At 44.1% G+C, this 17,918-nt stretch overlaps 1 protein-coding gene across 2 annotated transcripts in view; it reads left to right on the top strand.

Annotated features, from left to right (window-relative positions):
* The window catches only part of HOMER2 (homer scaffold protein 2), a 377,961-nt gene that overhangs the window by 313,176 nt on the left and 46,867 nt on the right, over positions 1–17,918 (top strand). For both annotated transcript variants that reach the window (XM_073568523.1, XM_073568522.1), the window contains one exon: positions 15,429–15,539. In XM_073568523.1, coding sequence (XP_073424624.1) covers positions 15,429–15,539 — 111 coding nt within the window. The remainder of the gene's footprint in view (positions 1–15,428; positions 15,540–17,918) is intronic.

The following is a 17,918-nucleotide window of genomic DNA, read 5'->3' as shown; positions in this document are numbered from 1 at the left end:
TTCTGCATACAACCGCCCCCTTAGTTTTCCTGGGCAGAAAGAGATATGCAGACATCTTTCCCTGGCTTTTCTTAGTGATACACTAGTGTCCTGGCTCTCTCTTCACTTCAGTCTCTCCTGTCAGCGGAGTCCGGTGAGAGTTATAATACAGTTATGTGTTTGTGCAATGTATCTGTACATGCCAGCAATTATACAGCCAACGTGCAGTATACTGTAAATTAGGTATATTGTGCTCTGTATCCCCCAGCTTAATCATAATGTCTTTGCACTGCATACAGTTAGATGTATTTCTGTATAAGATAGAATAGTGCGAGCAGCATGAACTTTATCATTATAACTGCATTTCTGTGAAGTACTGTTACGCCTCTGTAATGTGAGTTACTGACGTAATTGAACTCTGTAACGTGCCAGTACTGATACACTGTCATTTCTTTATAGTTTTTACCCATTATCGTCCACCGTTATCGTTCATCATCATCTCAATAAATATAGACTTAAAGGGAACCTATCACCTCATTTTGTTGCGGTATTTAAATGACTTTGGTCCGGTACGATTGGCAGTGTTTCAGGTCCTTTTCTCCACCCCTCCTTGGCCTCTGTCCGCAATATTTCATGGAATTTCCGTACTAGGCCTCCATATTATGCACATGCGCATTGCAATCTGGACACGCGCACACGCAGTATGCTTTGCCCAACTGCGGGCAAAGCCGAACCACATTAGTGCGCATGCGCCGTTGAACTATGTCCCGGAAGTAATTTGCTGTGTTCCGGGACATAGTTTACCAGCGCATGCGCACTAATGCTTTTCAGCTTTGCCCGCAGTTGGGCAAAGCATACTGCACGTGAGAGAGTCCAGATTGCAATGCGCACACGCGTAATATGGAGGCCAAGTATTCCCTGAAATATTGCGGACAGCGGCCAAGGAGGGGTGGAGGAAAGGACCCGAAACACCACCCATTGCACCGGACCCAAGTCATTTAAATACCACACCAAAATGAGGTGACAGATTCCCTTTAAGCATCAGTACAGTCAGTTTACTGGGAAGTGGACGAGGGTTTAGCCGTATGCTGAAATCCACACAGCACCATACGTGGAGGAAGGCAGAACAGGCTGAGTGTGCATTGGGTTTGTACTTCCTATATAGTTGAACAGTATGCAGGTGCAAACTGGATAGACTGAGGCCAAAAGGATCCTTTTTTTTATTTTTGCTCTCCGTCTGGTGCATATGTAAACGTTAACATGTATGGTCTGATCTTTTTCCCCAAATGCCATGTGCATGTCACCTTAGGCTGCGAGTCTCCTGATCCGAACTTAACTTTCTATGTCAAGTTCAGGTCTGGAGTCAAGGTCTAAACATGGATGTGTGAATCCAGCCATACTTTTTCAAAACAAAATCCTGAGAATTCTGTCTTCTACTTGTTATATGTTGATTTGTAATCTTACTTTTATTTCTATTAGAATATCTGTAAAAGTCCCTACTTTCCTTTCTTTCTGAATAACACTGTCTCTGTATATTGTGCTGCCTTAACGATGCACTACTACGCAACGCTGAAACCGAAGCGCTGCAATGGTGGTCATTGTGCCATCACATGCGCGGATGCCATGCAAAATCCCCTATTCACTGATAACGTCATATTCATCTAAAAAAAAATAATAGGTATGCAAACAAAACAACACTTTCCAGATGCCTTGAAAGGTGTGGGGTATATTGTGCACAAAGAAAAATCACCCGATGATTTGATTTTTTTTTTTTTCCCCATTGTATCATTGTTACCATTTTATCTCACACACTCATGTTTTTTTTTCCTGTATCTTGCATACTTGCAAAGTGTCCTTATTACAAGGTTTATGTTGTCCTAAAATGCATCATGTGGGTCCTTACATTTACGTTTTATTAATAGCCAACACTGCTTCTAAACTTCCCTCCTGCTAGCGCCAATTTTCTGTAACATTTCCGTGAGCCTATTAAATAAATGGAAAGTGATTTTATAAATATTTCATATAACCGCTTCCCTCTGTATTTCACTGTTCAATTTGTTCACTGCTTTAAAAGCTAAATATGTCTTAGTATTTTTTTCCTAAATTAAATGATAGATCACATTTGTTTGGTGGGATTGCAAGCCTGAATCTGGTGATCAACTTGGTATTGTGTGGCAGCACAACAGGGATATATTTGAATATACCGTTGTGGCCAAAAGTATTGACACCCCTGCAATTAATTATTAATTTGTGTCATTAACAGTACCTGTAACTTACCTGTGGCAGCTAACAGGTGTTGGCAATAACTAAATCACACTTGCAGCCAGTAGACATGGATTAAAGTTGACTCAACCTCTGCCTGGTGTCCTTGTGTGTACCACATTGAGCATGGAGAAAAGAAAGAAGACCAAAGAACTGTCTGAGGACTTGAGAAACCAAATTGTGAGGAAGCATGAGCAATCTCAAGGCTACAAGTCCATCTCCAAAGACCTGAATGTTCCTGTGTCTATCGTGCGCAGTGTCATAAAGAAGTTTAAAGCCCATGGCACTGTAGCTAACCTCCCTAGATTTGGACGGAAAAGAAAAATTGACAAGAAATTTCAACGCAAGATTGTGCGGATGTTGGATAAAGAACCTCGACTAACATCCAAACAAGTTCAAGCTGCCCTGCAGTCCGAGGTTACAACAGTGTCAACCCGTACTATCCGTCGGTGTCTGAATGAAAAGGGACTGTATCGTAGGAGACCCAGGAAGACCCCACTTCTTACCCCGAGAAATAAAAAAAGCCAGGCTGGAGTTTGCCAAAACTTACCTGAAAAAGCCTAAAATGTTTTGGAAGAATGTTCTCTGGTCAGATGAGACAAAAGTAGAGCTTTTTGGGCAAAGGCATCAACATAGAGTTTGCAGGAGAAAAAAAAGAGGCATTCAAAGAAAAAAACATGGTCCCTACAGTCAAACATGGTGGAGGTTCCCTAATGCTTTGGCACTGGACTGCTTGACCGTGTGCATGGCTTTATGAAGTCTGAAGACTACCAACAAATTTTGCAGCATAATGTAGGGCCCAACTGTGAGAAAGCTGGGTCTCCCTCAGAGGTCATGGGTCTTCCAGCAGGACAATTACCCAAAACACACTTCAAAAAGCACTAGAAAATGGTTTGAGAGAAAGCACTGGAGACTTCTAAGGTGGCCAGCAATGAGTCCAGACCTGAATCCCATAGAACACCTGTGGAGAGATCTAAAAATGGCAGTTTGGAGAAGGCACCCTTCAAATATCAGGGACCTGGAGCAGTTTGCCAAAGAAGAATGGTCTAAAATTCAAGCAGAGCATTGTAAGAAACTCATTGATGGTTACCGGAAGCGGTTGGTCGCAGTTATTTTGGCTAAAGGTTGTGCAACCAAGTATTAGGCTGAGGGTGCCAATACTTTTGTCTGGCCCATTTTTGGAGTTTTGTGTGAAATGATCAATGTTTTGCATTTTGCTTCATTCTCTTTTGTGTTTTTTTCATTTAATACAAATTAAATGAAGATAATACCAAAGAATTTGTGATTGCAATCATTTTCAGGAAGAAACTGAGTATTATCTGACAAAATGGCAGGGGTGTCAATAATTTTGGCCACAACTGTATTAATATTTTGTAGTTACTCAACGTGAAATCTATTCCAACTTGTGTAACTTCTACTTGTTCTTTCTTTCACTTGCAAAAAAATTTTATTTTCCAGCAAAGGTCTGCACATTTTTAATACCATATATACTCCAGTATAACCAAACCCGAGTATAAGCCGACCCCCCCTAATTTTGCCACAAAAAACTGGGAAAACTTATTGAGTCGCATATAAGCCAGTAGCTACTGGTAAATTTAAAAAAATAAAAATAGATACCAATAAAAGTAAAATTAATTGAGACATCAGTAGGTTAAATGTTTTTGAATATCCATATTGAATCAGGAGCCCCACATAATGCTCCATACAGTTCATGATGGCCCCATAAGATGCTCCATAGAATAATATGCCCCATATGCTGCTCCATAAAGGTTATGGCCCCATAAGATGTTCCATAGATTATCCCCCATATGCTGCCCCTATAAGATGCTCCATAGATTATACCACTATAAGCTGCCCCAATAAGATGCTCCATAGATTATGCCCCCATATGCTGCCCCTATAAGATACTCCATAGATTATTCCCCTATATGCTGCCCCCATAAGATGCTCCATAGATTATGCCCCTATATGCTGCCCCCATAAGATGCTCCATAGATTATGCCCCTATATGCTGCCCCCATAAGATGCTCCATAGATTATGCCCCCATATGCTGGCCCTATTAGATGCTCCATAGATTATTCCCCCATATGCTGCCCCTATAAGATGCTCCATAGATTATACCCCTATATGCTGCCCCCATAAGATGCTCCATAGATTGTGTTATGATTGGGACACTGAGGAGGAGAGCAATCCCAAGCTAAGCCACAGAAAACCAGAGAGGTTGGTTACTAAGCGGATTGCAGACCCCTGATCCTATCCACACAACTAGCAGTAGCCGTGGAGCGTGCCTACGATGATCCTAGATGCCTCGGCACAGCCAGAGAGCTAACTAAGCCTAAAGCAAGAAAGGAGAAATCTAAGCTGCCCCAGAGCAGACCTCAAAGGAATAGATAGCCCCCAAACATATATTGTCGGTGAGACAAGATGAAAACACAAACGCAGATAGGAAAATAGACTGAGCAAACGATGGGGCCCTCACTGACTAGACAGGACAGGAAAGGAAAGACACTGTTTGCAATCACGCAAAAAACCCTGCAAAAAAGGTCCGACTCGTCTGATGCAAAAATACTGAAGTCGCACGACTTCGCCCACTATATCAGCACTCTGGTATATTCTGAAAGCAGAATAAAAAGAGGCCAATCTAATAAGGGACAAAAAAAAATGGCACAAGCAGAAAAATATGGATGGTGATTCAGCACAGCCCCAGCTGGAGCTGGCTGACCCACACAACACAATAGACAAAACCCGATCAAATGTGAACAGAATAGCAAAAGAACACTTAGCTGAACATGCAGGGACTGAGCTGGAAACGAAGACCTCAGGAGGCAGGAAAAAATCACCAGCAGGGATAGAGGGAGTCAACTTTCTTAAATCCAGTCTGAAACCCCAGATCTCCAATAGTCATCCTCATTATCAGGTGGCAAGCCTCTGTTAATCAGATCAGCTCTATTACCTCCAGTAACCACCAGAGAGAGCCCAGAAAGAGAGCTCGCAACCCCTCTGTCAATTTGACCAGCTCCACTACCTTCAGTAGTAACCAGAGCTAGGCCAGAAAGGGAATTCACAACAATTATGCCACTATATGCTGCCCCTATAAGATGCTCCATAGATTATACCCCTATATGCTGCCCCCATAAGATGCTCCATAGATTATGCCCCCATGTGCTGCTGCATTAAAGAATAAAAAAAATGACATACTCACCTCTCCGTCGCTGGGGCCAGGTGCCGGTGTCACTGCTCGCACCTGAGATATTCACCTGTCCTGCGTCCATCGCTGCTTGCTGCTGTCTGGCACGTCATCTGTCAGTGACGTTCAGACTGGAGGGGGCGCGGCGTGCACTAACCACGTCACCGTGCCCTCTGCTGTCTGAAGGTCACTGACAGATGACGTGCCAGACAGCAGCAAGCAGCGATGGACCCGGACAGGTGAGTATTGCTTTACTTACCCGTCCTGGCACGGTCTCTGCAGCCCCCAGCTTCTCCGCGATCTCCCTTCCTACCTTCAGCGGTCACATGGTACCGCTCATTGCACTCATGAAAATGTGCATAATCATGAGTGTAATGAGCGGTACCACGTGACCGATGAAGAAAGGAAAGGAGACCATGGAGAAGAGGGGCTGCAGAGACCGTGCCAGGACGGGTAAGTATGACCTGACACCACCGCATGGGCTGAAAATCTCGGATTATATTAGAGACAGATCTATGGATATAAGGAGACAGAGATAGCAGCACAAGTAGCACACTGCGGTGATTTGCTTCCTTTCTGCACAGCACTTTACATAACAATGGAGGATACAATATAATGAGTGATGGTGCTGGGGCTGTCCTAGACCTATCTACCGCCAGCGCTTCAACTGCCCGAGGTCATCATCCAATCGGTACCCCCGGGGCTTCGTCTGTCCTGCGGTGTCAGGGGCCACCCCCCTGACTGTCTCTTCCTGTCAGTCCCCTAGTCAAGCTCTCCACCGTTGTCAGTGTGGCACCCCTGAAGGTTCAGTTGCCACAGAGGTACTGCACCTCCTCCTGAGGTGTGGTACCCCACCATCCAGGTAAGTTGGAGGCTCCTGACCATGCTCCAACACTTGCATCCCATACAACACAGTAGTTCAGCAAAGCCACATTGCGGCTTCCTGCTTGGAGTGTAGCAGAGCACCTTTGGTGGCTCCCTGCTTGGAACACAAAACGTGCTGGGAGGCGGGTGGAGTTAGAATACATAAGAGTTGGAAGGTTTAGGATTTGAGGTCCGTCAGTGAGTGAGTCAGTCTGAGAAGAGTGAGGAGTGAGGATCCCTGAGAGAGGGATGGAGGAAGGAGGTGCTGCAGCAGATCTCAGTGACCTGGGTCTGCTGGCACGGGAAAGGAAAGAAAGAGAAAGACATTGAACAGAAACCTGATCTTCCATGGGAAGGAAAGACTAGTTCGGAACGTAGGAGTAAAAGGGAACAGAGGACGTGGGTTAGAAGAGAACCCTGCCTAGAAGTTCTAAGCGCAAGGCCGGGGCCCGGTCCCCGAGGTTGTATGGATCCTACAGCAGACACCGGTGGAGTAGTGGGCTGTAAATGCACTACTCCCATCTAAGACTTGGGGGCACAACAGCAACATTGATAGTGAGCCGGGACTCAGGAGTAAGGGGTCCCCGAAGCAGGCTACAGCTGTCTGCCGTACAAGGAAGGTTCTTAGGAACATCTGTCAGGAGGAACTCCAGTGTAACTCAGTACTAGGAGGACTTCACACCAAAGGCGTTATGAGAGGAGACGTTCAGAAAGGCACATGTTGGCGGAGTGTTGGAAGGGAGCATTCCATCTGACCTGGAGGTTGACTGAGTCCCTGACCCGGAGGGGACAGCACGGAGGCAGGCACCTATGTGTGTACTACAGACTGTGAGTAAAGCTTTGGAACTACAAGCCCTGGTGTCCTCCATTTATTCTTGCCCCGACACACCCTGTACCGCTACATCTGGGTACCAGCTTCTACACTGCCTGCGCCTCTCCTCTACCCCTACATCTACACTGCCCTGGGACTACAGCTCCACCTGTGGGGAGCTTCACCATCTTGGCTGCAACACACCACCAGTCCCAGAGGATCTGCATGCAGCGTCGGCATAACATCTCACTTGCCGAACACCACAGGTGGCGTCACGAACTATTCATTCAATCAATTACATTCCACCATTTCAATTCCCCCATTACTTGGGCGCCAAGGGCCACGGACCGGGTCACCGCCGCTGTGACACATCCCGCCGATACCGGCCCGGTACCGAGTACCCCACATCCCTGGGAGGGCGACCCATCAGTCCTTCACTGAGTTTTTCCTCCTGAGCTCTTCCTGGGATTAGTCCAGCCTGGAATCCTGTCCTGTCCTATTTATCCCCCTCCTCGGGAATTTCCCTCCTGGGTTCCTGTCTCCCCGCCCCCCCATGACTAAGCGGTTTCCTAAGCCCTAAGATGATGTCAAGTCCTGAACTACGCTCCCCCCTGCCATCGTGTGGTCAATTCTAGGTATTGCACTCCCTTTTCCATCTACCCCCAGCTGTCTCCCTTCTGTCATTACTACCATCTGTCTCCAGTGCACAAAGCATCCCTTCTCCCTCCAGTCAAGTCCGTCCGTCAAGTCACCTTCCCCACAATAACAAGAGGCGATAATATGTAATAAGGGACAGCACTATATATAACGAGTGGATGATATGTAATAAAGGTCAGTGATGCACATAACGAGAGGACACTATCAGGGACGGTATTAGACAAATTGGGGCCCTGGGCAAAATTCAAAGTGGACCCCCAATTGTGAAATATTCTACCAACAACACTGTTAGGCCCCCTTCACATACCCTTATAAAACACGTACGTGTTACACGGATATCGGTGTCACCAGTGTCTTCAATCAGTGTGCCGTCCATGTGCAATCCCTGATTCTCCAGTATGGATATTGGAAATTAAATTACAAAGCTTCTCACATACTTTCCATGTTAAACACGGACGGCACACAGACGACATGTTTATACGGACCTATAGACTTGTATTGGTCCTTGTCATCTGTGCTGTTGGGAAAACACAGACATGAGTGCAGCACCATAGGTTAAAAAGGGGACACGTGGCATCCGTGAAAAACATGATAGGTCATGTGAAGGGGGTCGTACGGTCACATAATAGAAAACATGAGCAGATTTGCCTACTTTTTGTACATACTACCCCACAAACAGCAGAATAAAAAGTGATAAAAAAAATCCCTACATGTATCCCCAAATTACCCCGCTAAATCCCCTCTGGCTTCAGTGCCGATGGTTCGGGGTCCCTGATGGTCATTATTCACTTTGCAGCAATAACAAGAGGTGCAGTCACAAGACGACTGCAGCCCAGTGCTAAGACTGACGGAGACCCCGGAGTATCCGTGCTGGAGCTGCAGGGGATTCTTCATTTCTATGCTAATTATTTTTACATTCTCCTAAAACCCCTGTAGGGTCTGTTCACACACACCATTTTTGCTGCGGATTGTTCTACATCAAAAACCAGAGTGTTGGCAGGAAATATTCAGCATTTTTGCAGCCTTTTCACTTGCATTTTTGTTTCCTATTCATTTGAATAGGGAAAAAAATGCTGCAGAAATGCTGAAAGACAACAGCAACAGAGTTATAAAAAGTGTTTTCGGCTGGTGTCCGTGTCTGTCTAATGTACTAGGATAGTTTGGAATAGTATAGTAGACCACTATTCCATAGATTAGCATGTTAAGCCCTGTTTACACTGCGCTTCTTCAGAGCATCTGGGGGCTCTCCTTGAATCCCCCTAAAATAGGATTCACATAATTCCCCGACAGGGCCACAGACTGCACTGACACAAGCAGAGTTCAAATTCATTACATTTGTTTGTTTTTTTCTGAAATTGACCGTCTGATTTATTTTCTTTGGCTGGAGTAACACCAGCGTATGACGTCGGATGTGAGAGCATCATATGCGATATGCTAATGACCCTCGGCTCCCGCTCAGCTGCGAGGGGGAGCCGAGTATTAGTGCTCTGTGCCCCGATCCTCTCGCATGACTGCGTCAGAGCACATCTGCGCAGGAGGCGGAGAAAGTAACTTCTCCATCTCCTCTGCTGCTGGTGTCGGTGTATATCGCACAGCACTTGGGTGATATCTGAGTGCAGTCCAATGTTTCACATGCATCCATAGACTTATATGAAAATAAATTCATAGACTTATATGGCTACGTATGATCCGAGTCTCGCTGCTGAATTGTCATGAGAAAATAATCGCAGATGTGAGCTGTCCCATGGAGTAACACTGGGCCGAGTGCTATGCAATGTTTTATCGCATAGCACTTGGCGGTGTAATACGGTAGTGTGACTCCGGCCTTAGAGTCTCAGTTTGTGTTTTTTCTTCTAGTGTTCACTTTTCTGTGGCTGTTGGAACAGGCGGACACGTTCAGAAAAAAAAATCATGTTGAATTCATTCTAAGGTACACATCGGGTTTCTAAGCAGCGCGTGTCACTTAGAATCCCGATGTGTACCTTGGTTACCAGCTCCCTACATCAGCACGCTGGTAACTAAGGTACACATCGGGTTTCTAAGTGACGCGCCCTGCTTAGAAACCCGATGTTTACCCTAGTTACCAGCGCGCTGATCGCTGGTCTCCCGCTTGTCACATGCAGCGATGCGTGCTGGCCAGCGGGAGACCAGCGATCAAAAAAATGTCCTGGCTATTCCAGGACGATCAGCGATAACCGGCAGGGGGGCTGGTCGCTGGTCGCTGTCATACACAGCGAACTCGCTGTTGAGATCGCTGTTGCGTCACAAAAATTGTGATCGCTATGTCTGATGGGGGCTTTACATAGACACCTTTATTAAAAGACTCCTGTCCACAGACTCAATCAGTCTGACTCTAACCTCTACAACATGGGCAAGACCAAGATCAAAGACCTGCACAAAGCTGGAATGGGCTACAAAACCATACTGTACGTAAGATGCTGGGTGAGAAGGAGAAAACTGGTGGTGCAATAGTAAGAAAAAGGAAGAATACCAAATGACTGTCAATCAACATCAATCTGGGGCACCATGCAAAATCTCACCTCGTGGGGTATCCTTGATCTTGAGGAAGGTAAAAGATACGCTTAAAACTACATGGGGGGGGAACTTGTTAATGATCTCAAGGCAGCTGGGACCACAGTCATCAAGAAAACCATTGGTAACACATTACACCGTAAAGGTTTAAAATCCTGCAGTGCCCACAAGGTCCCCTTGCTCAAGAAGGCATATGTGCAGGCCTGACTGAAGTTTGCCAATGAACACCTGGATGATAATGTGAGTGAATGGGAGAAGATGCTGTGAGTCAGATTAGACAAAAATTGATCTCTTTGGCATTAATTCAACTTGCCCGTGTTTGGAGGAAGAGAAATGCTGCCTATGACCCAAAGAACACCGTCCCCACTGTCAGGGATAAAGGTGGAAACGTTTTGGGGGTGTTTCTCTGCTAAAGGCACAGGACTACTTCACTGCATCAATGGGAGAATAGATGGAGCCATCTACTGTAAAATCCTGAGTGACAACCTCCTTCCCTACACCAGGACATTAAATATGGGGCATGACTGGGTCTTCCAGAAAGATAATGACCCAAAATGTACAGCCAAGGCAACAAAGGAGTGACTCAAAAAGAAGCACATTAAGTTCATGGAGTGGCCTAGCCAGTCTCCAGACCTTAATCCCATAGAAAACTTATGGAGGGAGTTGAAGCTCCGAGTTGCTAAGCGACAGCCTCAAAATCTTAATGATTTATCGATGATCTGCAAAGAGGAGTGGACCAAAATTCCCTCTGACATGTGTGCAAACCTCATCATCTACTACAAAAAATGTCTGACTGCTGTGCTTGCCGACAAGGGTTTTGCCAACAAGTATTTAGTCTTGTTTGCCAGAGGGATCAAATACTTATTTCTCACTGGAAAATGCAAATAAGTTTATATAATTTATACAATGTGATTTTCTGGATTTTGTTTTTGGTATTCTATCTCTCAATGTTAAAATTAACCTCCCCTTAAAATTGACTGTTCATGTCTTTGTCGATGAGCAAACTTACAAAATCCGCAAGGGATCAAATAATTATTTCCCCCACTGTACATGTACACACATTGTAAATATACATTATAAATATCGAAACATACACTATGTACTGTATACAGATATATAAAGTATATACACATAGAAACATTCAGTATACAGTATGCTCAAATACATATACAATTTATACATATATCTATGCAATGTAATGCACACATGCATATATAAATAAAAAATATACACAGACGCACACATACTATATACTCTATGTACATGCGTGTGTGAAAAAATAAATAAATAAATATATACACACACACCTACCACAGGTTGTGAGCCCTCACAGGCAGGGTCCTCTCTCCTCCTGTACCAATCGTTACTTGTATTGTTTAAGATTACTGTGCTCACATGTAAAGTGCCATGGAATAAATGGCACTGTAATAAATAATATAATATATGCTTTCATATTATATACTGTATATATGTACACACATACTGTATACACATATACAGATACACACTGTATACTTCACATGTCCCCACACATATACACAAACATATGTATACTTACCAGATCCTGCTGATTCACTTGGGCAGATCCCAGGACAATGGATTAGGAGCAGCCATGATGAAGAGGAGGGGACACAGACAAAAACAGGGCTGCAGGCACCTTCCTGCCCCAGCGTCTGACCTCTGCTCTGCTGTGAGACGGCCCCTCACTCTCAACTTCTAACACGACACTGCCGGGGGGAGAGGGAGAGAAATGCGCTCCTGCACTACAGAGGATGTATAACATTATTAACTGTAAGTAATGCTGTACATACTCTGAGCACTTCCTAAAGGAGCTGCAGACTCAGATGCCCCCTTTGAGGGTGGGGGCCCTAGGCATTTACCTTGTTTGCCTGCTACAAACGCCGGCCCTGGACACTATATACTAACGGATGACACTATACATAAGAGAGTGTATTTTACAAAGAAGAGTATTACTCCTTTTCTCTGCAAGTAAACCTGCTTTTACCATGAAAGATAATCATGAATTGTTTAAGAACGATAACTTTACGATAATCTTTCATTGTAAACAGGCTGACGATCACCCAATGAAAGAGCAAAACGCTCATTTATAGGATGAAATGATCTTTTGCACTAAAGATCATCATTCTTTGCTTGCATCGTCCTGTGTAAATAGGACTTGCCTCGATGAGAACGATAGCAGCCTGTGTGCACTTGGCGATGTATTATATTCACCACACCAGTAATATATATTAAGCCATTGTGCAACCCACCATTCAAAATATAAACTGATAAGCCAGCACTTTTTCCTTCCATTAACTATTATTAGCCACTTTCCTCCACCAATTGTATTTTTTGCCGTAGTAATTACCAGTCACCCTCATGTCCTGAACACTCCACCGTTGTTCTCATCTTGCTCTCCCAACTCCTTATGCTTTCATGTCCTCTCTCCCAACAGATACCTTCAGTTCATTATAATTACATGTCCTCTCTCCCACCCCCTCCCCAACGATTAATTATATTTTCATGTCTTATCTCCAACCTCTGCACCCCCAATTCATTATCCTTTCATGTCCTTTCTCCCAACCCACACCCCCATTTCATTATAAGTTATCTCTCCCACTTTCCCACCCCTTTTTACCTATATTGCCTCATAAAATCACTGGTATATCAGCAACAGATTATTATTAGGAGCCTAGTAAACCTACTGCCAGGTAGTCTTCTGTATAACCTCACCCCCACCACTGATTGGCAGCTTCTATGTACGAAATGGAAGAAGGGTCCATGAGGACTGGGCTTCAACACCAATAAAAGAAAATGTTAAAAGCGAAGAAGATAAAAAAGAATGTTAAGCATGCATTAGCTTATGCATTTCTGGTTAGAGCCCTTACTCACAGCTATGAATAAGGGTTACTGACCCAAAACGCTTAAGCTTATGGATCCTTTTATCTTGTTATCTTAACTTTTACTGTGCAATTAAAAACATAGTGAGAAGAAAGCAAAGATGAAAAAGATTAAAGGATCCATAAACTTACTCTTTTCGGATTAGCAACACTTAAGGCCCTGTCACACACAACAACTCACCAGCGATCCCGACAACGATATCAACGTGTCAGGATCGCTGGTGAGCTGTCAAACAGACAGCTTCACCAGCAATCAGCACAGCGACGCCCAGTGTGTGGCGTCGCTGTGTTCGTTAGTTACCAACGCGCTGATGCAGGGAGCTGGTAACTAACGTACACATCGGGTATCCAAGGGACGTGCGTCCCTTAGATACCCGATGTGTACGTTAGTTACCAGCTCCCTGCATCAGCGCGCTGGTAACTAACGTACACATCGGGTTTCTAAGGGACGCACGTTCCTTGGATACCCGATGTGTACGTTACTTACCAGCTGATCGCTGGTCTCCCGCCTGTCACATGCAGCGATGGTGCTGGCCAGCGGGAGACCAGCGACCAAAGAAAAGTCCAGGGCTTTCCTACAGCGATACCGGCAGGGGGGGGCGGTCGCTGATAAGTGTCACACACAGCGATCTCGCTGGTGAGATCGCTGTTGTGTCACAAAACTTGTGACTCAGCAGCGATCTCGCTAGCGAGATCGCTATGTGTGACGGGACCCTTACTCCTATATTTCATGACCTAAAATTAACAGAGCATGAGATATACATTAATTTTCACACAACCAAGTTTCATGTATCTGTTCGATTTGTTTGTTTTCCTGAGCTATAAACCACATATTAATTTTAGTCTATAAACCTTTTTACATTTCTGTATTTTGTGGACCAAATTTGACTGAAACATTTTTTTTTTAGAACAATCTTAGCTTTATTCATGACATCCTAATTACATCTATATGCTGTCTGTTTTTCACTGACTGTCAGAAAAAAACTGGATCTGAGGCACAAATTTTAAAAATTGACACATGAGCCTAAAAACGGATGAAAATCAATTTTCATTTGTGCACAATGGAAAAAAAAGACTTGTGAATTCCGCCTAATATATACTATACCGTATACTAAATTGCTTGCAGCATAATGTGTTTTTTTTTTTTTTTTTACATGGCAAGTGAATAGATTTTGAAATGGGATCTAAAATATCCTTCTGAAAAAAAAAAAAGTTGATTCTGCTCCAAATTAATGAACGCCATTTTCAAAAATTTGCCACCAAAAAACGGTCGCGAATACCACAAGGCAAAAGAAGTGACTTCAATAAATTGCAAATGATGAACTTGGCCCAATGTATCTAGATATTGGAGGGGTAGAGGGATAGCCCATGACTATTGGATTTCTCTTATATCACAAATAAAACATGTTTTTAATTTGACTAATTATAAAAACAAAATCTCTGAGGGTCTAGATTTGCTGTTACATGTTTGATATGGTGCTGCTGTCCTTTTCATATGTTTGGTGCCAGTGGTCACACTTGCCCTTTCGCTCCTTTCCACTATCTGGATCTTGTGCACAGGCGGTGGAGTAGTTCATGCTGTTGTGCAGCTGAGTCGATAAGAATCACAATAGAAGTGCTGCCCTCTCACTGACAATGGGCAAGATGAGTAGACGATCTGAGGGAATAAAAATACCAGGGGGCGCTATAACAATAATGTAATAGCAATATTTAGACACATGAGCATTTTTTTTTTTAATTCTTACAGTTGAAAAAAAAATTATGCATAATAATCTTTTATAATAATCTTTCTTTTTATATAGCGCTAACATATTCCGCAGCGCTTTACAGTTTGCACACATTATATCATCACTGTCCCCGAAGGGGCTCACAATCTACATCAGTATGTCTTTGGATTGTGGGAGGAAACCCATGCAAACACGGGGAGAACATACAAACTCCTTGCAGATGTTGTCCTTGGTGGGATTCGAACCCAGAACTCCAGCGCTGCAAGGCTGCAGTGCTAACCACTGAGCCAAGTAATATTTATTTATGAGACAACTGCTTTGAGTTTTGGTAAGCCCAATCAGAATGTTGGAGATATTTGTGCAAAAAAAGTGCTAGAGATGAACCGTACAAAGGTTTGAGATTTGTACCAGCATATAGACAGGCTGTGTCAGATCTCTTGCCCGTGTACTGCGAACATTAATGTTTCATTGTTCTGAACAAATCTATCCGCTGGGTTTTGTTTTTTAGATTGGAGAGCTGGAAGTGCAATGTGACGAGATAGACAAGGAACGAGAGAGAAATGAAGAGCTCAGTAAAAGATTGCAAGAGCTGGAAGCTGAAATTCAGGACAAGGAAGCTGTAAGTTCCGCTGTTACTTAGTCATCCATGTCATCTCACCTTAAAATACTCTTTTGGGCTTAAATATCAGAGAAGACCTCATTCAACTGAACAACCCCTCCTCAAAACATGACTGATCGGTTTACTGCTGTGTGGCAGACTGCTGAAACTTTGCGATCAGTTGATTTTGCTGAGGAGTCTTCTAGTCACCATTCATTTCTCCATCAATTATATCTCTCATAAAAATTGTTATGCACAATAGTTTCTCACACAACACAAACTCTGTCATAGACCTAATGGAAAAGAGATGAATTAACTGGGTAGAAAGGCAAAATGAGCAATTGTAAGTGCACAGTGCTGTATAATATGATTGCAACATATTAAGAGGATACAAAGTTTGATGTGAGTGCTTCTTTAAGAAAAAATATATATATCTGCGTCATAATGTGACACTGCACCACAATTTCTGTCCGCATATCAGTGTAAAGTTAGACAAACGTGCCAAGATCTTTATCATCCAGCCTGAGCCTCTGGGATAAGTTTGGCCCCTTTTCAGACTGTCCGGTCCGCTATGATGCTGTCTAAATATAATACAGGATTAGAACATTTTATACTCGTTTTAAGTGAAGTTGCATTTACATTAGCAAATTATTGCGAATGACCATTCTTATTATCTCTCTCTTCCCGAGAGACCAGTGTAAACAGGCTGCTAATCACCTGAAAAATGAGCATATTGCTCATTCATTCGGCGAAATTATTTTTTGGGCTTTTTTAGGCTATGTGCACATGTTGCGGATTGTAAGCAGTTTTCCCGTGTTTTTTCGCCGCGAAAGCGCTGCAAAAACGCTTACACAACGCAACCCATTGAATTCAATGGCATTCCGCAATGCTGTGCTAATGCTGCATATTTTTCCGCGGCGGAATCACATCGCGGAAAAATAAACAGCATGCTCATTGTGCGGAATCGCGGGGATTCCGCACACATAGGAATGCATTGATCCGCTTACTTTCCGCATGTGGCTATGCCCACCATGCGCAAAGTAAGCGGATTATGTGCGGATGGTACCCAGGGCCTGGAGGAGAGGAGACTCTCTTCCAGGCCCTGGGTACCATATCCCTGTTAAAAAATGGAATTAAAATAAAAAATTGTGATATTCTCACCTTCCGGCGGCCCCCGGAGTCATTCACGCCTCTCACCACGCTGCCAGCATCTTCCGGGCCTTGCGACAATGACCTGTGATGACGTAGCGGTCTCGCGTGATGCTACGTCATAAGGTATCGCTGGGAACGGGAGGATTAGGAAGGCTGCAGGGGCCGCCGGAAGGTGAGAATATCACAATTTTTTTATATTATTTTTAACATTATATCTTTTTACTATTGATGCCGCATAGGCAGCCTCAATAGTAAAAAGTTGGTCACACTTGTCAAACACTATGTTTGACGAGTGTGACCAACCTGTCAATCAGTTTTCCAAGCGATGTTACAGATCGCTTGGAAAACGCTAGCATTCTGCAAGCTAATTACGCTTGCAAAACGCTAGTGTTTAGCGGGAAAACGCATGCCAATTCTGCATGCGTATTTCACGCGGCAGGGAGTTGCGGAATTACCGTGAAAATTTCCGTGGCAATTCCGAACGTGTGCACATAGCCTTAAAGAACCGTCACTTTCAGCATTGTTTTGTCAGTGCTCACAACACTGTCTGTAAGAACACCCTGGCACTTTGACAATTTGCTCTGCACAGAAAAAGAAAAATTCTACCAAAAATTTACTAAAAGTGATTGTTCTCTAATGCAGTTTCTTCTTGAAAAGCCTGTGGATTTTTAATGCCCTAGAAAACCTTGTGTGAAAACAGCTTTAGAATTTGTGTGTGTCATGGTCCAGTCCGGAATTTATTTTCTGCTATCTTCACTCCGAACAGGTCATGCGAGAGTTTATCTCCTCAGCCTCGTTCTGGAGCTAGCTGGGCTATTTCTGTCTCTCACAGCCTGCTGACCAGTGTTAGTGATAGCTCAAGCTTCCAGTTTAGAGCCTCTGACCCTTGTACCTTGGTGTTCCTCCTGCCTTTGACTGATATTCACGTGTATGACCCGGACTGATTTCTGACCCCGTCTCTTGGTATTCGTGTCTGCTGTTACGTTCCCTCTCTGGTATCTGACTCCCCGGCTTGTACCCCGACCACATATTTTGTCTCACGTTTTGGACCCCGTGCTCATGTTCTGGCTTTCTGACTCTCGGCTTTGGTATTTTGACTACGTGTATTGCTGCCCCTTCTGGTACGTCTGCTCCTGCTAGTTTCTGACTCGGTTCGTCTGACTATTCTCTCTCGTTACCTGTGGCACCTCTGCTGTTGCTCAGGGTTGCTGCTCTTAGTGTGTAACCTCTCTTCCCTCACCAGCTCCC

This window comes from Dendrobates tinctorius, unplaced genomic scaffold (genome assembly GCF_039654945.1).
Source record: "Dendrobates tinctorius isolate UK_male_01 unplaced genomic scaffold, ASM3965494v1 ptg000022l, whole genome shotgun sequence".
Taxonomy (NCBI): domain Eukaryota; kingdom Metazoa; phylum Chordata; class Amphibia; order Anura; family Dendrobatidae; genus Dendrobates; species Dendrobates tinctorius.
Note: the sequence above shows the minus strand (reverse complement) of the source record. Positions and strands in the feature narration are given on the sequence as shown.